Source organism: Mirounga leonina, unplaced genomic scaffold (assembly GCF_011800145.1).
Source record: "Mirounga leonina isolate KUSES-001 unplaced genomic scaffold, KU_Mleo_1.0 Mir_114, whole genome shotgun sequence".
Taxonomy (NCBI): Eukaryota; Metazoa; Chordata; class Mammalia; order Carnivora; family Phocidae; genus Mirounga; species Mirounga leonina.
The window spans coordinates 49,587,455-49,612,295 of NW_023270265.1; the positions used below are offsets into that span (position 1 = coordinate 49,587,455).

General features: G+C 53.7%; 1 protein-coding gene across 5 annotated transcripts in view; it reads left to right on the forward strand.

Moving 5' to 3' along the window:
- The window catches only part of PTPRE (protein tyrosine phosphatase receptor type E), a 149,963-nt gene that overhangs the window by 94,095 nt on the left and 31,027 nt on the right, over positions 1 to 24,841 (forward strand). For 3 of the 5 annotated variants that reach the window (XM_034986082.1, XM_034986067.1, XM_034986073.1), the window contains exons 3-6: positions 12,661 to 12,779; positions 19,070 to 19,169; positions 19,458 to 19,531; positions 21,143 to 21,279. In XM_034986082.1, coding sequence (XP_034841973.1) covers positions 12,668 to 12,779; positions 19,070 to 19,169; positions 19,458 to 19,531; positions 21,143 to 21,279 — 423 coding nt within the window. In that variant the 5' untranslated portion in view covers positions 12,661 to 12,667. The other 2 variants (XM_034986102.1, XM_034986092.1) reach the window with 2 other exon arrangements.

Consider the following 24,841-nt stretch of genomic DNA (forward strand, 5'->3'; position numbering starts at 1 on the left):
TCAGGAGGTCCCTCATGAACTCAGAGAAGAAGTCCCAATGTACTTCCAGAACCATCTTTTCATACTGCTCACATGGAGGAAAAGCAAAATCAAGAACCCAAAGAGCCCCCCTTAATCTCCTCTGTCTACTTGGCCAACAGCTTTCTTGGGTGAAGGCATTCCATCCAGGCCAGGAGGGCCGAGCCTGCGCTGACCTGAGGAGAAGGAGCTCCCCTGTGCGGGGCTCACGGCAAGGTTGCAGGCAGGCAAGGGCAGCCAGGGAGGGCGGTCTGTTTGGAAAGGACTGATTCCAGCGCTCTGCTCGGAAGGCCCATTGAGACCTCCTAAGATAGACTGTCTGTGCTTAGTTTATCTCATTACTGCGTTGGGCCCAGTGATTTAAGTATAACGTATAAGTTATATGTTAAGTATAAGTATAAGATCAGCTCCATCCAACTTGTGAAAATAATTTCCATCTCCTCATCTCTCTTTTAAGAAACACTGTCGCTTGCTGCTTGCATAGGAAGAGAAAGTGCCAAACAAAACCCAAAAATGCTGTTTTCTGGAAAGTCATTTCATTCCCTGTGCCTGGTTTCCCAGCTGAGGAGGGAACTCGATCTGGGCATTCTCTGAATTGTCCCTCTGTGAGTGTGGTGGCCCCGGATTCTGTGTGGCTGGTACCCGGTGGTCCCAGGGCCTGGGGCTGAGCTAGCTGCGGTTCAGTGGGAGACACAGCGTGAGTGAGGAGGTAGAGACGTCCTTGGGGCAAAGATGCGCCGCTGAGCTCCTCAGCGCCCTCAGCTCCTGTTGTCCTGCTGTGGCCGGCAGCTGCCTGAGGAGCCCCATGCTGACGCGCGAATCCCAGCCCCCTTCTCCTACGAAGGCCTGTCCCCCCAGGTCTCCCCTGCCCCTGTGGGCTGAGAGCAGCGCCGTCTCCAGGGCCCTGGATGTCCGTTCCCCCTGGACCTGCTGCAGGGAATCTGGGGGCTCCGTGCCTCCCCAGCTCCCCCGGCCTCATGGGTAGGCCCCTGCCCTGGGGCATGCTGTGTATTCCCCAGGGACCTCAGCCATCTCTGGACACACCTGGCCTGTGTCTATGGGGGCCCGGGGGACAAGGGTGTTTGCGGAGGGAGGCCAAACATTGTGTCCTTGGCTCCTTTCCAGTGGTCACCCCACAACCCGATACTTCGGGTACAGCCGCACAATTCTGTGTGCTCAGAATTCAGTCTCCTGAACCCTGAGGGTTCCGTGTGTCCCAGGGAACCCCGGCCAGACTCCGTGTATGTGAATAGTGGGTGGCTCTGTGGTCTCACCCCTAGAGAGCCTGGGGTGTGCCTCAGTCTACAGAAGGAGCCAGTGTTCTCTGCCCTGACAGCCTGGGCGTGAAGGGCAGGCACCTCACTGTTGCTGACCTCCGTGTCCTCGTCTGTCAAGGCTGAGGTGGTACCTGAGTCTCTGGGTGGCTGTCTGAGGAGAGGGTCAGACGAGGGGACTCTGGAGGGCATCATGGGGGTGTAGGTCCCTGGTAGGTGACAGTCAGCCAGACCAGGGACAGGACACCACCCAGCATGTCCTTGTCATTTCTTTCTGTGTGGGTTTTTTTTTTTTTTTTCCCGTTTTCTCTCCTAACATTTCTCTGCCCATCTCCTTTTAATGACGTTTGGTGGTTTCACATTTAGAGGTTTGCAAATTACCTTTGCTCAAAAGCAATTAAGTTCCAGCCTTCCCCAGCTCAGATAAAAAGCACGGCCTTTGCATCTTTTTTAACAAGCAGAACCTTCTCCAAAATGTCAGGATCACTATGGATGCATCTGGAACATGCTGAGGCTGCAAGTTGGACTGCTTAAGGGGCTTTTATTATTATTATTTAAAGCTTTCATCCATGTAAGTGTATTCACACCTGAAGCTCAGAAAAGGTCTAGATTTGTTTCTCCTTTACTGTGAAAACACATCTTTGTTCTTTGAGCTTTTATTCTACCCCAGTGCATAACAAAATAACGGTCTCGCCCGGTGAGTAATGTGGCCCTGATTTTATGGGAAACAGGCACAGTGTACGTTAGCTGCCAGACAGGTGGGTAGGGAAGGCCCCCAAGGCCCACGGTGGTCCCTGGTCCCTCGAGGACTTACCGGGAGCCAACGGGATAGAAGGGGGTGGGGGGCTTAGCTAGGCGCCAGGCCATTATTCCAGAAAACTGGCGCTGTCCTTCCCAGTCTGTTTCCGGAGCCAGCGGCCTGATGAGGCTCGCCTACCTGCGTGTGCCTGCCGGGACTGTCTCTTAAGCACGGTCTGTTCTCGGCTGCCGGCTGGGTGGAGGGATCCCCTGTGCCCAGGATTCACCCCCCGCACACCTGAACCCTGCAGGTGAGTCAAGGAGAAATCTGACCTGTGGGTGCAAAGTAGGGCTTGTCTATCTGGGAACATTTGGGTCCCGTTTGTCATCATCCCAGTTGAAGTGGACTGACTCCCTGTTCTTGAGATTTGTCAGTAAACAAAAGGATTTGGCTCAGTTCTGGCCTTTGCTTTGCTTCCTAACCCAAAAGGTGGGGGGAGCGCCTGTGCCTAATTGTGGTCACCCCGGAAAGCGGGCAGTGGGGGCATTGGGGAGGGTATAGTGGCCTTTCCATATCTGCACTCCCCTCATTTCTTGGTGCACCAAGGGCCTTGAAGACTCTATAAAGCAGCCAGCGATCACCAGAAAGGGGGCAATGGTTGGTCTTTCTCTTTTGGCTCGCCCTTCACTGGAAAGGCCTGGAAAAGTTGGAACAAAGAGAGACCCCAGTCAGGACCAGAGACGCCACCCCTGCTAGTTAGGCAGACCTGGCTGCTAAGGGGCTGTGCTTTTGGCAGAAACAAAGAGGCCGAGAGGCATGGTGTGCAGGAATGTGTCGGAGCAGTCAGCAGCCTTGGGGCCGTTCCAACTCACTGGGGAGCTGGGGAGCTTCCCTCTGCTCTGGAGACCAGAAGCAGCGACGATGTGAATCCTTGGATTCCTAAGGAACGCTGAGCTTCACCAGCCTGTCACATACGTTATCCTCAGAACCTTCCCGAAAGGAGCAGTGGACATTCTTAGCCACTTTTTCAGGCTCAGCAGCGGAGTGAGGAGCTGTCCCCACCTGCAGGTAGGTAAGGGATCTCGTCTCCCTGTGCCTCCCTCCTGTCTCCCTGATGTAAGGTAACCTCTCTTCTGGGCTGCACACAGGCAGCCATGCCCGGGGATTTGAGCACCGCCTGCCCAGGCTGGGAGTGGTGCACTGTCTTCTTTCTCCAGCTGCCTCGGAAGGTCACTGTGACCCACATTCCCAGGAAGGATTTGGGGGGAGGGCAGGGCACACAATGAGCTCGGCTCTGCATCTGTCCCCACATGTGGACAGGGTTCAGAGGGCTGCCGGCCACTGCCCGGCTGGAGGAAGCTCACCCCCAGTGCCCAGTGGAAGGGGTGGCCGGTCCTGCTCCTGGAGCCCTGTCTCCCACCATGGCGAAGTGGCCTGCTGGAACACCAGAACCAGAAAGGCAGGCTTCTGGCACCTTCCTTCATAGAGCAGCAAACCCAGGCCAGGAGTGGGGATCTGCTCCAGGAAGAAGCCCTCCCCCGGGAGGCCTGGAGACCCTGCCACCGTCAAGTCCATCCTGCCCATGCGTGGATCACCTTCCCTGTGCTCCCTGCCTGCTGCGACTGCTCGCCTAACGCCCTTTGCGCTCCATTTCCCCTCCGGCAGGCTTCCCTCCCGCCCTCCTCACAATTGCCCCCTGGGCTTCCACTCCTTTTCCTCTTTTGGCCTAAAAGCCCTGCCGTCCTGTGGTTACTTACCCTGCAGCCCTGTTGATGGCAAATTGTCGAGGCAGAAAGAAGACCCTGGGCGTTTCCATCCATGACTCTTGGGCTCCTCACGCTGAGCCCGGCCAGGGGCTGTGTGATGGCTGATTTGAATGGTTGCGGGACGCTCGTACTGAAGCCGCCTGGTGACTTGGTGTCTGAGCCAGAGAGAGCAGCCCTGAGGATTCCTGGGACCCACTTCAGCTGCTGGTTCTTGGAGACTTACTCAGGGGCAGAACTGTGTGGTTCCCCAAGCGCTACCTTTTCCTAGTACACGGTGGGGCCATGATACCCGGGCTGTCACTGTCCACCATCATTGAGCACCTGCTGTGAGCCAAGCCCAGTGTGGGCACCCACACCAAAGTCAAGACGTCGCTGGGCCCACGGGGCGTCTGGAAGCAGGCGGCACAACTGTCCTGCTCAGCGTGAGCGCTGACCGCCCTACATCACGGTCCCTGACCACAGTCCCTGGAGATGAGATGGACCTCGACGTGTCCCCTTCCAGGGGAGATGCCCAGAGCTGCCGGGCGCACTTCCCTCTGGGGGGAGTACTACTTAAGGCCTGTGTGTCTCCTTTCTGGAAAATGCCAGATCCCAACAGAAGCTCTAGTCTATTTCTGAATACAGAAAACTGTGTTGAATCACACACATGTTCCAGTGGAATCACGAGCCGTTTCAACAGAGGATGAGGAAGAGACCGTGTGTGTCCGGTTGGGGCTGCGTTTGGATTCTGAGCATGAGCTCCTCTGAGGTCCCTCCAACATGGGGGCTGGGGCTTTCAGGGTTGCTGGCCTTCAGCCACCTGCATTCCTTGGTGGCCCCGGGGCATCTGCCCAGCCACAAGATCTGTCACAGCTGTTTCTGAAACTGATCTTCCGCCAAGGGGAGGGCGCTTCTCTCCCCAACACCCCCCAGAGGAGGACCGAACAGACGTAGGTGCAGACATTCTCCACTGACCACAGAGTGGGCTCAGTCATGGAAACAACAGGGGCTCATGCACAGCTCTGGCTGCTTCCAGAAGGAAGTGATGGGGGAGCAGGCCTGCTCAGTGAGAGCTGGCAGTCTCTGTGCCGAGCTCAGAGGTCCCTGGTGATGGCCGTGGGGCCAGCCCAGTCTGAGGAGCGACTCGCGTTTGCTATCACTGGGTCCTCCTGTTTTACTCATCGGGAACCAAGGTCAGAGAGGTGATGTGTTCTGGCAAAGGCTCTCATTGGGTCAGGGAGAGGAGAGAAGGAGGGAAGAGAGGAGGACAGAGACAGAGACAGCAAGACAGGGAGCCCAGCTGGGTCTTCAGCCACAGAGGCCCGGCTCTTTGAAACCTGACATGGGTTGACGAGATGAAGAGAAATCTGCCGTGATAGCCCCTGATGACCTATTCCTTCAAGAAGGGTTCATTGAGCGTCTCCGCTCTGCCAGATGGACGGGCCTGAGAGCTGCTCCCACCCCCAGAACCCCCAGGGCCTGGCTAATTCTGCCCAGTGTTGTTAGCTTCTGCTTCAGAGCAATCCTGCTGGAAAGCTTCTCCCCCACCCCCACCCCATCCTTAAACACTGCCATCATCAGTCAGTCCTGCCAGGAGACACTCTGGGTCTCCCGGATCCTGTGCAGGCTCTGGGGCTTCCTGGAGGCGCCGTGTTCTCCCCACAGCCCCACAGCTCATGCCGCCCTTGCCTCCTCCTCATCCTCCTCCTCCTCCCCTGCTGGACTGGTCGGCCCCTCCCTTGAGAAGAGACCTCTTCACCCTGGGCAGCCTTCCGACCCCTCTGGACTGGGTAGTCCTGCCTCTAGCACGAGCAGGTGTGAGCCTCCTGGGGGATCGGTTGTACAGTGATTAATTGTTTTATCTCTCTGGCCGGAAGGCAAGCTCTGGGGGAACAAGGGTGGTGCTTGTCTTGTTCAGGTATCTCTTGGCAAACAGTCAAGTCTCATAAATATTGCTGAATGAATGAATGAGCAAATAAACCAGCAGATACTTGTAAGTCAACAGTTCCACTTGTTTCTTTGAAATCAAAAGTCTGCTGTATACCCAGCTACGAAAGTCTAGTCCCCCTGAATCACCCAAGGTGGGTGGAGGCAGCGTGGCCTGGGACTCACCCAGAGAGGTGGGCTGCCCAGTCTCTGGAGTCGGCCAACCTCTCCCCCGTCGACCACACTGCTGAGTGGACGGTCAGTGGAGGGGGTGAGCCTCTGTGCCGGGCGCCTCTTCCAGGGGAGAGGTGGGGAGAGGGCCGTGCATTTCCAACATTTATTGTTACCTTTCACCCCTCTACTTCCGGGTCCAAAGGGCAGACGGATGGGGCATTGTCATGTTTTCCTGCTCAGGAGCTTTGGGCAGGGGATCCGCCTCCATATGGACCTTCCTGAGGGGTCATTCTGGTGGTCCTCTGATAAAACGCAACTCTTCTGAGTGATGGGTTCCCCTCTGGGGAACGTGGAGGAGCCGTGGGTGTGATTCTGTCAGATGGGTGGGGGGGTGCCAAGCCATCCGTCAGATGTGAGCATGGCTGTGCTCACTCCCTGGTTCAGCTGTGAACCTTCAGAAGAGATAACATAGGGTGAGCCCCAAGATGTATTTTGGTGAGAGAAGGAAGAGCAGGAGCTCTTCCTGATGACACTGACCTCAGAGAATGGCAGTCCTGGAGGCCCGGGCTCCATTCCCAACGCCCCATCATGTTCTATCCACGTGCCTTCCACATTCCCTCCAGGGGCCCATTATTTACCTCTTTCTCTGTGATGGTCCCGGGTTTTTTTGCTTCTTATCCCTGCATCCTGTCCATTGTCACATTTCTTCCATAGTTTTCATCTCATTGTAATTAAAAATGAGAATTTTAGTTATGAAAAGTTGCATTGAAGGAGTCCAGGAAGGGCTTCGTGGCCTGTCTCCTTGGCTCTCCCATCTTCTCCATGGTCTCATCTTAGGGCAAGAGACACATGGGCAGGGATTGCCTCTGTTTAGGGGCGATCACATCTGAAAGAGGAACCGCTATGCTCTTCACTCTTTCACCGCATGTCTGTAGCTCAGCGGGGGCAACACTTCCCTTTCAAGGACACTCCGTGGTTAGAAAAGAAGCCATGCAGGAGTGCCTGGGTGGCTTAGTCAGTCAAGCGCAGGCTCTGGATTTCGGCTCAGGTCATGATCTCGGGATTCTGAGATCGAGCTTTCCAGGAGCCCCGCGAAGCATGACCATTCATTTAGATCAAAAGACTGTTCGTAGTGAGTCCTGCTCATTATCAAGTCCAGGTCTCATTGCGCATTTACAGGTGAGGTTCATAGCTGTTAGTGCTCCCAATAGCAGATGAAGTTCACCAGCCATCCAGCGATGCCAGCAGCAGATCGTGTCCTTTTCTTTTTTTTTTTTTAAAGTTTATTTATTTATTTGAGAGAGAGAATGAGAGAGAGCACATGAGGGGGGGGGAGGGTCAGAGGGAGAAGCAGACTCCCTGCCAAGCAGGGAGCCCGACGTGGGACTCGATCCCGGGACTCCAGGATCATGACCTGAGCCGAAGGCAGTCGCTTAACCAACTGAGCCACCCAGGCGCCTGATCGTGTCCTTTTCAAACAGCGATGTTTCCAATAGAAAATGAGATCATTCCAATAGTGGTTCTGCTGTTTTTCACCCATTTCACGGAATCCAGCTACAACTGGGAGGCTCCTTCCGTGAAAGGTGAGCGCCTGGCGTGATTGCTAATGTCACTGGAAATGCAATGAAAGAATTCTGCACCGATGATATAGTTATTTGTGCGATAATATAAATATATATGTGTTGGCGGAGCTCAGCATTTGTGGTAAATGTATCACACGTAGAATGAATTGTGACCTACAGATAATTTTTAATTGTGCCCACGCACCAACTAAATATTCTGTCAGTTAAAATAGAAGCTATGGATGTCAGATTTTACCAACAGTTTCACATAGTGAGTAACTGAACTACAAATTTATGTAATGAAGCTGATGTTGAGTTTTTAAAAATACTTCAGCTGGGGAGCATGCATGTTCTCTTCCCTGCTCGTCAGATTTCAGAAACGTTTGGGCCTTCAGAAAACTTGCTCTGTAAATCAACCTAAGTGTCCTACAAAGATGGTGGACTTTTCTGTAAACAAGGCCCTAAGTGTTGGTTGCATTTTGTTCTAAATTAGTTGGAAATATTTCGTAAAAGTATTCAACTAACAAAGCAGCAAAAACTACAGCCACATACACGAAAAAAAGGAAGAAAAGACTCTCTGTGTTTTAAACTATTATTGAGCTATGACTATTGAAAACATAGGTTGTGAACAGGAAGACATTAGAATCTTTTCCTATGAAAGCAAGGAAGGAATAAAGCAAATGAAATGATGAGAGCTCACAAGATGCTCATTTGGAAAACTCTGAAGACGATTTTGTGAAAATTTTTAAATATTAAGGATATTGAAAAATATACTAAAAGTGAAACGTATTAAGAATAGACAAGGCTAAGATATTAATCGAAGCAGGTGAATATGGACTGGGAATAGGTATTCTGTTCATGTTCTCATTTTATTTTCATATAACCAATTTAAAAAGGGTTTTTTACTAAAAAACATTGCTGTAATGTGCACTGGTAGTTTTGTTTTCTAGGGAGGTTTTTTTTTTTTAATTTTTAAAAATAGTTTTCAAATAAAACTACTTAGTGGGTTCCCATTTTAGTAAAACCAAATGCTGACCAATAATGAAGTACTGTAGGAAAGCATATGACTTGAACTGTTTCAGCCTCTCGTTTGCACTCCAGAGTCCTGTTTTGGATAAGAAATTACACATGGCTCATCCCGGCGGCTCTCTTCAAAGCTGGAGCGAATCTCTATCTCTGCTCCTTTGTGGAGGAGCGGAGTCTGTTTTGTAATTGAGAGCAGAAGAACCAGGCCTTTCAACCACACATGATGGATTTGACCTGCAGGGGGCAGTCTGGTGCAATCTGCTCAGGGACACCCAGCGCACCTTTCCATCCCTTGGGACAGGAGGGGTCAGCCGGGCGGCCCCTCCTCAAAGGCACTGGCTCAGGATTGGCCTCCTTCCGCTTGGTACCACCACCTCACCTCTGCCCTCCGCACACCCCCAGAGTGAACTCACCCACACGCTGAACCTTCAGCACCCACTCCTGTCCAGCCAATCCCTAGGCCCTGAACACAATTCCTGTTGGCACGCTCCACTAGAATGCTCCAGAACCCTGAGAGGCAACAGGCCATCTCCGAGGACAGCAGGGCATTTCTCATAGGATTGCCACGAGGGATGGGGAGGTAGCTTAGCTCAGCGCCTCAGATGGTTTATGACACTTCATAAGAGCTCAGTAAATGCGAGCGCATATTATTGTTTTACGCCAAGCCCCAAACATCTTTATCCCCAGACTGGGGACCCCATTCTCCCGGGGTCAGCTAATGAGTGATGCCCCGTCCCACTCCATCTCCCAAGATGGAAATCCCAGTACCTTTGATGGCCTACTCCTCACCACATCCAGCTGAATACCATTCACACGGATTCTGCCTCTGAAACCCCTTTCGAATCCCTCCCTCCTTGCCGTTCCCGTTGTCCTGGCTTAGTCTAGACATCCTCTGCTGCGGAGGCCGGCGTGTGTCAAATTCTATGTGCATGGGAAGCACGTAGCATTCTTGTGAAAATGTGGGAGGTCCGATGCTACCTGAGACGCAGCGTCCCTAGCAAGCTCCCAGGGGATGGATGCCCGTGCGCCCCACCACTGCGGGGCGGCACAGACTGACGCCATCTCTTATGGCTCCCGACCGGCTTCTAGCACTCCCTCTGGAAACTCCAGTGGCAGCTCGTTGCTCACAGCCAAGGTCGTCAGCTGCGGTCTGTACAAAGCCCGTCACTCCCCGTATATTTGGATGTCATGCATCTGGAGTTAGGCCCAGGAATTGGCATCTTTTTATCATGCCCTCAAGTGGTTCTAATAAGATAGGTTGTTGATGGAAAAGGAGGCTGTAACACCAAACTCAACTCTTGAACAGGACATTCAGGGGCCTTCTGGACGCGGTCCTGGGTGGAGCGAATCATCGCTTCGTCACCTTCCTTGCTTGGCAGTCTGGCCGCACATCTCCAGAACAGTGGGGTCGCAGTGGGGGGGGGGGCGCTGTTTATCCGCGCGTCCTTCTAGCTCCATGAAGCTGCGTAAGGGCAGGACTGGACCAGCTCCAGGACCTAGCTTGCCCAACAAAGAGTATTAAAAAGGCATCAGATGGAGCAAAAAGGCAATTCTAATCAAACTGATAGCTGGCTGACTTTCGATAGGAGTAAAAATAAAGGCTGCTTTGTTGGAAACTATTTTAATAATCTCGGTTCTGAGATCCAACATGTTTTATGCCCACAGTACTTAACATTTGGTAGATTCAGTACAAATCCTTAACATTCACTATGGATTTAACTACTGTTTCAGGCATTATTTTTGTGCAGATTCGTGTCTGTGCTTATTGGTAGCTTGCACAAATCCTTTGAGGGTGAATAGCCAGGGACAGGAAAGTTGTCATGGGCCTGGAAATATAAATGCTACAATCAAGGGACTCGCGGGGTTTGAATTCTGCAAAGTTTAGTGCCCTCTTCTGGTCATAGCGGGCAAATCACCTGCCTCTCCAGGGGACGCTGCCCATCCACCCCATGGTGTCTGATGTGTGATGAGATGGCCTTTGACTGGCTCAGAAGTGTCCGCTTTCTCTTAGATGACTGAACATTTGGTGAGGAAGGCTTTGAATGAATGCATGTAACAAGAAAAAATGCTTCAACTAGGAAGTCTGCATCTCTGAGTTGTATTAAACTAGTGGATACTTTCTAATCAATTACTCTGAAGCTTATTCAATTATGTAAAAGCTTTGTTCAAGAACAGATTCTGTTTAATGCAGCCTATGCAGAGCTGCCCATCAGGCTTGAGGGCTTTTGTCTCTGGCAGTCCTGGGTTCGAACTGTGACTCCTCCATCTCGTCTGACCCGATGTTGGGTCAGTTCCTTATCCTCATGGGGCCTCAGTTTCTCAGTCCTGGAGGGTTATTGTGAGGACGGTGCCCATCCGAAGGGCCTAGCGATGGTAGGTGCTCCCGGGACACAAGCTAGTGTGTGTGTGTGTGGGGGGTGCCCACTTTAAAAGTCTAAAATGTATCTGGGAAAGAAACAAGAGGAAAGGGGTGAAAGTATTGATTGTGGCTGTCATCATTGTCCCGGGATAATTGCAGGCTCGGAATGGTTCCATTTCAGCAGTGGTGATTGCTGAAACACGATGAGGATTTTTTGCGCTCATTCAGATGTCTTCTCTAATTACAAGGGACCAGTGTTTCTGGGCCTCGGTCCATTCATATGGCTCAGCGAGGCTTTTTGCAGGAAAGTGCTTTGTGAGCGGACAGGCACCCAGGCTGACCACGGAGCGGGGAGTGCAGGAGGGAGGGAGCCCACACCTCAACCACATGCATCCTCACCGCCCGATCTCACTCGGCTCCTAGAGCCACCCACTTTCTCCGGCGGCCAGTCCTCCTCTACACCACCAAGAGTTCAATGCCACGTTTTCCAAGGATCTAAGGTTATTTTGGCAAAATGGTGCACCAAGTGGGGATCTGAGGTAGGCCTTACAGGTCTGGGTGAAAGAGCCTTTTCCTGTGTTGAACCGCATTGCATTCACCCACCCACCCAATAAAGACTTACCTCCGTCCCCAGGGGGCCCACGTGACTCCGTCAGAAAGGAGCTGATGGTGGCCCCTCCTGGGGGAAGAGGGAGCTTCCCTCTGCCTCACCTGGGGGCTCAGACAGGAGGCAAGGCCATCTCCCTGCAGCCATGCATGAAGTTCAGGAGAGCAACAGGCGAAGTCCGTGGCTCAGAGGAACACGGACCGGGCTGGCCTGCCCATCCCATACTTGTTGTTAACATCTCACGACTGGGGGGACGGGCTGGCGTTTGAAAGGTCCCTCGGGCTCCAGAGTGTGGAAAAGGCCTGCACTCAGAATCAGGGCTGGTGGTATGGGTTATGGTTTTGGCCAGGGGGACAGCAGAGGTGGACCCTGTGCAGTTGGGCTGGACCCCCCACTTCCCAGCCTCCCCCCCGGCCCTGTGACCACCTGCCAGTTAACCTAACTCCTTAGCCTGCAATTCTTTCCAAGGGGGGTGCTCTTCCTTCAGCTGTCATGATGCAAAATAGAAATGCTACACCCATGTCACAGCAGACACCGTAGAATGTACCCAAAATGTTGAACCAGTCATTACCGTGTGGCGATCTGGAAGCTGTGGGTAAAGGGCCTCCTGAGGCTCCAGGAAGCTGCCTCTCAGAATCTTCGATCTCCTGGTATTTTCAGACTTCACCCTCCCCGGACACCCCAACATCCTTGTTCACCTCCTCTCTCCCTACAAAACCAGACAAACAAACAAGAAAGGAAACTAGGGATGTCCACGTGGCTCAGTCAGTGGAGTGTCTGCCTTCGGCTCAGGTCATGATCCCAGGGTCCTGGGTTCGAGCCCCGCGTCGGGCTCCCTGCTCAGCGGGGAGCCTGCTTCTCTCTCTCCCTCTGCTGCTCCCCCTGCTTGTGCTCTGTCTCTCTCTCTGGATATAAATAAGTGGATAAATAAAATCTAAAAAAAAAAAGACAGGAAATTAACCTGAACAGCAAGAGCTTTTATAACCTGGGAATAGCTCTTGGAGCTTGCAGGGTGAGCTTACTTCCCAAGTGCAGGAATAAAATGTGCCGGCGGTGGTCCGCAGAGCTGCCTCCCTGACGCAGACCGACGAAGCAGCGCTCCAAAGCATGCCCACCGCCATCCGGTCCCCAGTCCGCCCTGTCCTCCGGGAGCGGCCCTTCTCAGTGGAGGGCCCGGCCGCCCGAGGCGCATGGCAGGGAGCCCTCTGAGCCTGTCCCTGCGTCTTGCAGGTTCGCCATGGAGCCCTTCTGTCCGCTCCTGCTGGCGGGTGTTAGCTTGCCTCTCGCCAAGGCCCTCAAGGGCAACGAGACCACCCCGGCGGTCAGCAACTGGAACTCGACGACCTCAGGTGAGGACCCGGCTGCCTGCCCCGCCCCTGCCCTTGCCACCCGCCCCTCCAGGCAGGCTCTCAGGACTGGGATGACAGGGCTGGGGGACGAGACACAGCCTGTGGCTGACTTCCTTAGCGAGCAGAGCACCTAACACGTCGCTCCTATCAACACCCGCTGCCCGGACAAGCCAGTCGTTGGGAGCTAGAGCAGAACAAAGCTTAGCAAACGGAGGGCAGCAAACACGACCCTGTGCTGAGAGTTGGTGTCAGCTTCGGTGGGAGGTAGGAGAGCAGGGGTTAATAATCCCGCCCCTCACTCCTGGGGAGCTGACTGAAACAACCCTGAAGGAACATTGATGAGTCCCTAAGGGGTTATTTACACACTGACATGAACGTTGATGCGATCAAGAAGTTAGATTTAATATTCTTAGGCTCTTAGGCAAGATATTGGCATAGTGGTTAGAGTTAAACTTTTAAAAGAGGAGCCCTTACTTTTTAGAAAGGCATGTTGATGTCCTTATGAATGAAACAGCACGAGGTCTAGGGGTGACTTGAGAAAGAGCAAGTGGGGAGCAGGAAGTGGGGGTCCATAGACCAACACAGATGTCTTGTCCTGATTAGAAAGGTGGGTGGTGGCCGACATGTGGGGGCTCATTGCTCTGTTCGCTTGCCTTTTCCATATTTTGAAAGTTAGGGATAGGGAAGAGTGAACAGACACAGGGGACATCATGGGTGAACCCCAGAAACCTGCTACGTGGAAGAAGCTGGACACACAAGACCCCGTGTTCTATGGCTCCGTTGATGGGAAATGCCCGGAATAGACAAGCTGTTGGAAGAGAAGCGATAGGAGCGCTGGGCCGGGCATGGGGGGCAAACGCCAAGTGGCCACAGGTGGCCGAGACGTGGGTGGAATGTTCTGAAACACTGTGGCAGCACAACTCTGAATTAGCTAAAAATCACTGAATCATAGGCTTGAAACGGGTGAGCATGTAGTATGTAAATTTTACGTCAATGAAATGAAATTAATGCCACACAAAGCTAAGAGGATGAGGAACAGCAGTGAGGGCGGATGCTCTGGAGTCACGCGGCCGGTGTTCCGTTCTCGCTCTGCTGCTTATTGGCCCAGTGAGCTGGAGTAAGTTCCTGACCTCTTTGTGCCTCAGTATCCCCATCTGTGCGATGGAGGCAGTAATAGTGCCTAGTACTCAGCAATGCTGTGAGGATTGAGGAGACAGCTGAGCTGGGGTGCAGGAGCTCGTCCACTGGGCCACTGCTGTGGTTGGCAGGAGCCCGGGTCTGAGGAGGCCCGTCCCCAGCCGGTCTCTGAAGGCCCAGACAGTTGGCTCTTCAGTGTCCCTTGGAATCTCCTCCTAGGGTGTGTGCCCAACACAGACAGAGGCCCACCTGGTGAGTTCAGGGTCCCCAAGGACTGGACACGGATTCCCTGGGCCACCCCACACCTCCCTGGTAGATGGAGGCCCGTCGGGCAGCCAGCTCCGGCCTGTGCCCAGGGTAGCAGGAACCTGTAACCAGCAAGGCCTGGTCCCCCGAGTGTGCCTTGGAGTCTCTCGCCAGCCCCCATATGCCTGCTCTGTTCCCCCTTCCCTCTCCATTCCCGAGACTCCCAGGCAATAAACTCAAGGACTTCTCCGATACAGTTTTACTTGATGATTGGTTAGTGTTCTCCAGAGTCACAGAGTCCATAGATATATATTATATGTTCATTTATATCTGTACCTGTACCTGTATTTATATTTATTATAAGGAATTGGGTCACACAATTGTGGAGGTTGTCAAGTCCAAGATATGCAGAGCCAGTGTCCTAGTTTGAGTGCTGGCAAGTGGCTACAAAACCAGAGAGAGTGATGTCCCAGTTGGAAGGCAATCAGGCAGGAAGAACTCCCTGTTACTCACAGAATGCTCTGCACTTTTGTTCTATGCAGGCCTTCAACTGATTGGATGAGGCCCACCCACAATGGGGGTGGGGTGGGGTGTGATCTTCTTTTCTGAGACCACCAATTTAAATGCTGAATCTCATCCAAAAAGCACCCCCCTCGAACACCCCCCAGAACAATGTTTGACCAAATACCTGGCAGCTCGTGGCCCAGCAAAGTTGACACAAAAAAGTTAAGCATCACACTTGCTTATCACAAGGCTTTGGGAAAACAGAAATGATCAACTCCCCTCCGGAAGAAAAAGCTTGGGCGAGGTGATTAGAAGTGGCATCATTCGGGCCGGGGTCAGGGGTTCAACCCCCCATCCAGCTTGGGAGCTTTGCCCACACATGTCCTACAAATGCACCCTTAGCCCCCAAGAGGAGGGAGAGGTGGAGTTCAGTCCCTGATACCAGCCCCCAGCAGGGATAGCGAGAGTGGCACTGTCCTCACATGAAAAGCCAGAGAAATCCGAAACCACATAAAAGGAAACACAGAAGCTCCCAGCACATGGAAACTGCATTTGTCGTGCCTTCTCATCACCAGCTGGCCTCCGGGTGCCGGGTCACTGGGGCTGCTGGCACTGTTCCGCAGCCTGGGACCCTCCAGACCTGCCCCGAGGACAGTGTGTCCCCGTGCCTGGCAGAGAGGAGCTGGCTGCCCTTGGCCCGAGGCCCGACACCTGCAGAAACACTTACAACAACAGCAGATCTACCAGACAGAGCATCGTTTGCCCAAATGGAGAAGCAATGTGGAGCTGTGTGGGCGCTCCTACAGATGGCACCCAGGGCATCTGTTGGGTGACTCAGCCTCACCCCTGGGCCTCTTCAGTTCACTTGAGAGTAAAATGATTGGCTCGTAAGATGGCTGTGGGTGTCAGGCGCTCCTTTCAGGGACAGAGACTGCGTGGTATGATCTCGTGCCCATCAGAACGGATGTGACAGTCACAGCTCCTTGCAGCTTCTGCTGGGGGCCTTATGGGCTGGGCAGCAGCTGCTGGTCACACAACCAGGAGAGAAATCGACAGCTGGCCCACTTCAAGGTCTCAGTGATACCACGTGGACAGGCTCCATTGACCTAGAATTCCAGGAGGCAGGGAAGCCTGACTGTGTGACGTGCCCTTGAAACTTTGTTCCCTGAGAGGATTATTTAGGGTGATCCCAGCACATTGCCACAGTGTACCAATTAACCAGAAGTCATTTTGTTTGTTCATTGAACAAAATGTATTAAATAATCATCAAGAGACATTCCTTTACACAGGAGTTGGGGGTAAAGATTCACAAACAGTGTAATAAAATGTTCCTGTCCTTGTTACAGGAAGGATTCCTAAAAAATTAATAAGAAAAAGGTAACACAGGAACACAGTGGAGGATGTGACCGAGCCAAATGCAAATATCAAATTGATGATGTTTTATTAATCATGAGATGATGCTTAACTCTATAGAAGTTAGGGAATTGCAAATTAAAGTGGTATTATTTTATTATCATATTGACAAAAATTAAGAGGATTGCTCATAGCCGGGAGTAATCGGCTCCGTCACCCGGTCTAGGGAAGCATGGAAGCTGGAAATTTTGCAGGTGGTCCCCTAGCAGTTTCTATTACAACGTACTGTGCGTGCACACGGATGCACAGAGTGCCCTTCCGGGAGCCTTCTGTGGAAGCACTTTCAAGATACACCAAGGATAAAGAAACGAGAGGTAAAATTGTAGCCAACGGACAAAAAGTTGGAAACAACCTAAATGTGCATCGAAATCTTGGGTTATTCAGAAAGTGGACGTCCGCGCCGCAGTTAAACAAAACCAAGAGGCTCGAGTGTGCTGGCGCAGAAGCTTTCCAAGACAGACGACCCAACGAGAAAGTCGAGTCACAAAGCTGGCCTGATAGCAATGTCATCCGTTTTTTGTTTTTTCCACGTGTCGCTTGGCTGAGGGGACACGGCCTGCAGAGGCTTTTTTCTAGACCATAGTGTTTTTTAAAACTGCCTTTAGGTTGAATTACGTGTCCATATTTAAAAATCGGATCACTTTTTACATGAAAATATGAATTTCTTCTTTTGGCAAGCTGGAAGAACTGGATAGTGGGGGGGCACTCCCAGTTCTCCCGGTCCCCTGCCAGGCCTGCCTGCCGGCTCCTGAGTGTCCCTACCTGCCCTCTGCCCTCCAGAACAGAAGCAGCTGCTGACGACATTTGTCCTTGTGATCTGTGGATTCTGCCCCTGAGCACAGCTCCACTCTGGGGCCCTGGGTCATTCCGCCTGGGTCCTCAACGGTGTGCTATGGAGACGCCCACCTCCGTAACTATAGCCTTTACTGGAACAGCCTGAGCCTGGAGACTGGACCCGGGAGCCTCCTGACAAAGCCCTCCAGGGCTGGGCTGTCTGTGGTCCAGGTGCCCTCAGAGCTCCAGGTCAAGCCCACAACCCTCAGCCAGGTCCATCCAGCTCTTGGATGGGCAAGGTAGCCAGTCAGTCACTGCCAAGATGGACGCTGAGCTGGGGCAGCCTGATCTCTGTGCAAATGCAGAAGTGGGGGCAGGAGAAGGGCAGCCGCCCATGCTCTGTGGTTACAGTTGGCAGGGCAGGGATGGCGACCGGTCTGGGCTGGGCCCATCTCTGCCCCTTGCTGTCAGGCTTCTCCCCCATTCAGCCTGCGCTTGAATTGGCTCCAAGGCTCCAGCAGAGCAGGGAGGGTTCTCCCTGGATGGGCAAGTGTGGAAGCCCCAGGTCAGGTGAGCTCCCCAGGGGAGCTCTGCAGCAGGTAGGGCCAGAGGAGAGGGCCCGGGGCACTTAGCGGCTTAGCCTGGGTCACCCTGGCTTTGCCCTACTGCTTGGCTGGTGGGGCCGCTAGCCAGATGGGAGAGGCATTGGCTCAGCCTGGGATGAGGGTGTCTTGTCTGTTGGCCACCTTCTCCTCACAGACCAACTGTGTCCCAGGGCACTTCTGCATCGAGTGGTCACTTGAGTCAGTGACATGTTGTCATTTATTAGAAATATATGCATTAGCCACTTAAAAGGGGCCAGAGTCGGCATGAGGCCCTGGGGGTGGAGGTTGCTTACAACCTGGGACATGAGATGCAGATTAAGATCTTTAGAATAGGGCGCCTGGGTGGCTCAGTTGGTTAAGCAACTGCCTTAGGCTCAGGTCATGATCCTGGAGTCCCAGGATCGAGCCCCACATCGGGCTCCCAGCTCAGCGGGGAGCCTGCTTCTCCCTCTGACCCTCTCCCCTCTCATGCTGTTTCTCTGTCTCTCTCTCTTTCTCTCAAATAAATAAATAAAATCTTTAAAAAAAAAAAAAAAAGATCTTTAGAATACACCAGGAGGGAGTTGCTGGGGGAGGGAGGCTGTGGTGCCCCCACTGGGCTCAAGGTCGTGCTTGGTGCTTCTGGGAACTCAAAGTCAAGGAAGCCCAGTTGTTGCCTTTGAAGGACTTCCACTGAATCAGAGTGAAGGCGGTCACCCCTAGGGCCTGTTCACTCCAGGAGAGTGGAGTTTGTGCTTCGAGGCATGAAGTGACGCTCTGGGATCCACAGGAGGGGAGCCGAGTGCACTTCCTGGAGGAGGGGGCATTTGATAGGCTCCTTGGGAGCAGGGACATTTTGATGAGGAGAGGGCAGCACGGCAGTCTGGGGGAGGCAGGGGCTCAGGCGGAACTCAGGGGAGGGGTGGCAGCCAGGCCGCCAGAGCCCCTCGGAATCTGGGCTCACTGGGCCAGTCCTGGGCAGCCACGTGGCAACTGCTCTTGGTCCAAGGACGTGGGGCCTTCTGAACGAGGAAAGTCAACCTGGACCGGTAGGCCTGGGAGCTCGAAGCTCCAGAAGACCTGATTGTGGCATGGCCACAGACCTCCACCTGACCCAAGGGCCAGGCTGCACCCCGTGCCCTGAGCTCCTGCCGAGGCCCCGGGAGCTCCCCACGCTGTCCTCAGACGGAAGAGTAGGGCAGCTAATCCTTCGCCCTCCTCTGCTTCCCCATGATGGGGAGAGGCAGGTGCCCCAGGAACCCGGGGAAACAGGTTACTTGAGGGTCAGGGGCTCCCCGTTGTGCCTTCACTGCCCCTCCCCGGGGAGCCTGGGACAAAGTCACCGGCCCCTCAGTTCAAGCTCCCTTCCCCGTATCAGTGCTGCTCATCTCTTCAGTGGTGAGCATGGTGGACCGGGACGGTGGCCTGCTTTGCAGACTCTAAAGTGAGGTGCTGGTGTCCAAGAAGGGCTGATAAAGGAGGTTCTGGTATGAGAGAAGAAGTTCTAATGGGATGGAGGGGCAACTGATTTGCACACCGTAAAGTGCAGTCTAGTGTTGGGGATCTTGCCTTGCCCAAACCCCACTTTCCCTGTTACCTGAGTCCCTGCCTGGGGTCCCCCATCGCCCGCAGGCCCTCCTGACCCCCGCGCGCCCCAGCCCCTGCTGGCCTGGCTGCTATTGCCGTTGTTGCTCTTCGTCCTCCTTCTGCTCCTCGCCGCCTACTTCTTCAGGTAGGAGTGTCCCCGGGGCGCAGGCGGACTTGCCCCGACCGGCTCTGAAGAGGAAATGAGCTCCTCGAGGCTGCAGGGCGGTGTGGGTCCAGGCAGAGGGTGGCAGGGCTGGGGACGGGAGGGGCTGGGGACCCACAGGGCTGGGGACCGGAGGTCTGGGGTGGCTCGGCCCAGCCATGAGCAGCAGGAAGAGCTTCTCCCGGCTCACCTGGTGGGTATTGCCGCGCAAGGTCCCTGGGCTCCGGGAAATGTCCCCGGGCCTGAAGCTAACCCATCTGTGTCTCCAAGGTTCAGGAAGCAGAGGAAAGCCGTGGTCAGCACCAATGACAAGAAGATGCCCAACGGAATCCTGGAAGAACAAGGTACCCGGGGGGCTGGGGGCAGGGAGTTGAGCTCTTTCTGACCACGCAGGCGGCTGTTGTCTGCCTTTTGTTTTAAATGTTAAATTCCTTCAGCTTTGCCACTTTGGTCTCGCTTTCCCTGGTATAGTGCTAGCATTTGCGATGGTAGAATTTTACCATTTCAAGACTTTTCTCCATTTCTCTCTGGTGGGAAACAGACACTTGAGGCTTTCAGTCTGTGGCTTTGTTGGAAACACTGTTCACATCCTGTCACTTTTTACAGGGTTTTGATATGTAACATTTTTCAGTAAGCCCTCTACAGTCCTAAAATGAGACAGCCTCTGAAGGGCTCCCCCGAAATTCGCACTGCTTTCGGATCGTGATGCAGAAAGGGAGCCGATCCACCAGTGTGTGTAGTGGGGATGGTGGCAGTCGGGAGAGGGCATTCCCGACCTTTCTTTCCGACTCTGAGTTCAGTTCGGAAGGCCTTAATGCAACTCACAGGGCACACATCTAGGTGGCCGAGAAGACTGTGTGAGGCAGAGGCTTTCAAAAGTATTGGTTCACACAAGCGACTGTCACTTCCTCTGGCTGTTTGCTACCTAATTGTTCCATGGTTTGAGGGAACAAACATGCGATCAGATTTCAAACACAGTTGCAAAACTGGCAGCAGGGGAGGGCGCAGTGGAGAGGATGGAGGGCAATTTCGAAGTGCTGGGGTTGCAGTGCAACTTGTTAGGTGCTAATGTGGCCTCCAGGGGCCCCCTTCCTGCCCCCTCTCCCTGCCCTGCACGTTTCAACAGCCTGAATGGGAGGGAAGAAGGTGTGGCTGGCGAGACCCTGAGGCCATCTTCTGGCGCATCTTCTCTCCGAGGAATGAGCCCTGGGAGGAGTTCTTGGCTTGGCTTCAGAACCGCTCTGCAGGTGGGGACAGGCCCTTTGCAAGCGTGAAGGCAAAGGTTTCGTGTTGACCCTGTCAAGAATATCGGCGCATTTCCCAGGGAGCGAAGCACATGCCAGGGATTTCTCCTTTTGTCTCACTCTGAATGTATGGAGGGAATTTGTCCAGGAACTGCCCCGCAGCTAGCCCTTCCCAGGGCCTCCCTGCCTGCTCCCTGCCACACAAGGATGGTGTTTGTCTTATTTCTCCTGGAGCTTATGGGGTTTCAGCAACCAGGACTGTGTGTCACAAAGCATACAAGGCTGGGGAAGGCTCCAATACTAACCGATTTCCGGTCTATTCCCAACTTGAACCAAAATGATTCTTCCTAATTTATTAACATAGTCATCCTCCCTATTTCAAACCTGGAAAACTGGGCTGGAGGGTGAAGCTGCCCAAATCCTTTGTGGAAGGAGCAGGGGCTGGGGGACTGAGATAAGGCGTCTGTGGTTGGTGGGAGCAGGTCCCCCCCCCCAGAGGGACGCCCCTATTTGTGAATGGCGTGGGTGTATCACGGAGACAGAGCTCTGTACTCAGGTGCTCAGGGCCCCTCCTGGCTACATGATCTGAGAGCAGTGGGCCCCCCCTCCAGCGGTGTCTTTCCTCCAGGAAAGCTGTCAGTCCGTCTGGTGAAGGAGTCAGCTGTCCGGGAATACGGCTCAGTGGCCCCCGTGTTTCTTTTGGCCCCACAGAGCAGCAACGAGTGATGCTTCTCAGCAGGTCCCCCTCCGGGCCCAAGAAGTACTTTCCCATCCCCTTGGCGCACCTGGAGGAGGAGATCCGCGTCCGCTCAGCAGATGACTGCAAACGCTTTCGGGAGGAGTTCAATGTGAGTTGGGGGCAGGGGGGTCCTTTGTCTTCTTGTCCTGGGGTCGAAAACCCGGACAGGCGGTGCCCAAAGACCAGCAACGCTTGCATCGGTTGTGACACTGTCCCAAAAGTGGGCTTCTGGAGACCTGGTTTCTGCTGCAGGGCCCCTCCCCCCACCCTCATTGCTCATTCTTAAGATGAGACCCTTGAGGGAGATGTTCCCGAAGGCTCCTTCCAGCGCAAACGCTCCGAGGGCCGTGTCCTAAAATCTAGTGTGACAGAAACTCGGTTTCTCGCGAACGGGGAAGACCAGGGCCTGAGCAGAGGGCAGTGGGGCAGTTCCGTGTTGAAAGCGGTGGAGCCCCCACCCCACCTCTGATGGGCTTCGAAGAGCTTAAGCATCTCGCTGGCAAAGGAAATGTCCCTCTTCTGACCCATCCTCAGAGCATGAATTAAGCGGTCGTGGGGCTCCCTGAGGGGCCACGAGCTCCCTTTGGTTTGATGTCTGCTCCAGCCTCTTGTCTTCATCCTGCTACTGTGGTTCTGGATGAATTTCCTCTGTGACCTCAGCGATGGCAGCCACCAACTAGGGTGGCTCTAACCAGTCGGAACCGTCCCCATGGTAGCAAACGGACTCTCCTAGCTCTCAACACAAAACACAAACGAGCGTTCGTGATAGTTCTTTTGTGTTGCTCATGTGACATTCAATGTCCTGTGACTCTTGAATCTGTTGGAGAGACAGAGACAGAGGGAGAGAGAGAGAGAGAGAGAGAGAGAGAGGCCTGGGCGGGCTGCAGTTAAGACAGACACCAGGAAGAGTCGCCTTGGGTTTAGCCGTTCAGAGTTCATCCCTGACCGAGTTTTGAGTTTGGCTTTATGCATCTTCCTCATTTTGTGCACAGCCATGTGCTGAGTGTGGAGATTGCAAGAGGAGCTGCCGAGCTGCCGGGCATGTGGGTCAGCTGCGCCTACACCGCCGGCCTCCGCCGCCCCGGGGAGGGGCGGCTTGGGGATCAGAGGGACCTTATGGCTCCACTTGAGGCTCAGACAGCGGACTTCATAAACAGCAAAGTGTTGTGCAGTTGTTTTACCCAAAGATGACACTGCGACAGACGGGGGACATTTCACAGGGAAGCGTCCCATGAGGGCACAGGAGGTGACGGAGCATTTCAACTGTATGTTGCTTAGTTTTTAGCACATACCTTGTCCGCCTTTATCCTGCTTCCTTTTAATTGTTTCCAAATGTGTCCCCCCCTTTATTTTTTGAGAAATTAGGTCATATTGAAAGACAGCTCCAAGCAGTGTTGTTTTGCAATCCGGTCAGCCACATAAGAGAAGTTAATTCTCCATGTCCAGAATAACTTTCCAGGTTTACAGCAGTATGACTTTCCCCTTCCTGCCTTGTCCCATTTCCCCTTGCACTCGTGTTTCTCCACGCGGAGGGGTGGCTGGCTTTGCCAGCAGAAAGTTGCAAGTCAGAAGCAGCTGACCACTCCAACGGAGCAGGGCCAGAAACAGGGTCGGGCAGGTGAGGCCCTTGCCCCAGGCGCAAAAAACCCTCGTCTTGTCGGGATCAATAATATTTAATGCAACAAGCAAATATATCAAAAATCACTGCGAACAATCCGTGCTGAGCAAAACAGTACAATTGTCAATAAAGATAAGGTCATGCCAACGGATTTCTCCTGTGGTCCCAGGCTCCAACTTGGCCTGTCTCTACACTATTATCCGTCCTGTTATTAGGTAAAAGTTTTGTGTTTTGGCCATCGATTTTTTTTTGCTTTGATTTTGACTTTAAAAAAAATTAAATGTTGCATTTGAATATTATTTTACTCGATTCCTGAGTTGTTTGGGCACCGCTTTAAATTGGCTGCCGTACTCTTCTCGCCCTGCCCTGCCCCTGCCATTGAGTGGCTTCCCTGTGGCCCGCTGGAGGCCTCCATGCAGGGCAGGGTGGACAGATATGCAGAGGGGAGAAGGGCCTGGTCCTGGCGCTGGGGGGCCCGGGACGAGCTGCTGGTACTCTCTAGACCCCAGTTTGCTCCTCTCACGAGTGAGAGCTGGCCATGTCCTAAGCCACGTTTGTGTGGCTTCCCTCTTGTCAGAGTACTGGAGTCTGCCAGGACCGGCCCAGCCCTGGCTTCGCAGATGACCCCACTTGAGCTGGACGACTGTACCTCCTCTCCCTTCTCCTCGCCCGCTGTCCTGAGTTCCAGTCCCAGGAACTGTGGAAGGGACAGATGAGTCTCAAAGTCGTCCATCCAGACGAGTTTGGACATGTGTGTATTGCTGACCCAGAGCTTCAGTGGACTGAAAGGGTTTGGTGCTGGGGTCAGCTCAGTGGAGTGGTCAAGAAGGGGATGCTGGCTTTGGCCTGCCTGAGTGGCTGGCCCAGCTTGTCTCTTACCAGCCTGGACGGCTTGGGCCATCACTTAACCTCTGCCTGCCTCAGTTTACTCACTTATAAAATAAGGATGCTGCCTGCCCCCGTAGGATTACCCTAACATGTAAAAGAGGTAGATGTGTGGCTAGCTTAGCCTCGGGTCTGCAGGAGAGGAGTCTGGGGATGCCCTGCTTTTTAGGACTGCTCCTGGGAACAGCCAGCCTCAGTCTCCACCCCGCAATGATAGAATGCTATCCCAACGAAGTCTGTTCCAGGCCCCCAGTTAAACCGCAGCAAGTGAGTGCCATTCAGGCCCGGAATGGCCACCTCCACAGACGGGACCTTCCCAGTCTCAGACCAGCAGGTTATCCCAAGCCCGGACCCGGATCCAGCCCCTATCGTTAGTGTTGTAGAAAGGCCCAAGGGAGGTGCCGCTGGGAGAGGTCACGACCCAGCATGCAAGCCAGAACTGTACCCCGGAGCTTGCTGGAACAGCCCACACCTGGCTCCTCTCTGCTCTTCTCATGTCGCTACCGCCTGCCCAGCAGTGCAAAGCAGGGAGGAAGAGGAAGGGATGTGACCCGTGGCTCCTCCTGTGTGTGTTCATCGACATGAAATCTCACCTCGAGTGAGCAAGCAGGCAAACAAACCCTCTTTGGCCAATGTATGGAATTGGACAGTCAATCACAAGGTATTTATTGACCAGTTACTCCGTGCACAGCTCACTCCCAGCACTGCAGGGCTGACCAGTTACGGTGGAGCCCTCCCCCGGGTGCTGTCCCATCTCCCCTGTGCCATCTGAGCAGCTCAGAGGCGCGGGTCCCCGGGCAGACTGACAGCAGGAGAAAGCGATGGGCCGGCCTTTCGAGGCCGTTATTCTGTGTGCTTGGATACGGAGACACGTTCCATAGGCAGAGCACTTCGCCTCGCACCCCAAGTGACCCTCTGCACCCCCCGCAGAGCCGGTGTCAGCACACCAGCTCCATATTCCGGGTCTCAGGTCACTGCCGGGGGGACAGGGTGGCAGGGCTGGGTCCCTGCTCGCCACCTAGACCGCTCTAGCCTCTCCACCCACCACGCTGTAGCCACCCCACCTTCCGAGGGAGAGGGAGGCTTCTCGGGTTCTCTTTTTCTTTTTAATTTGTTATTTGTGTAGACTTTAATTTGTAGAGCAGTTTTAGGCTTACAGAAAAACCAT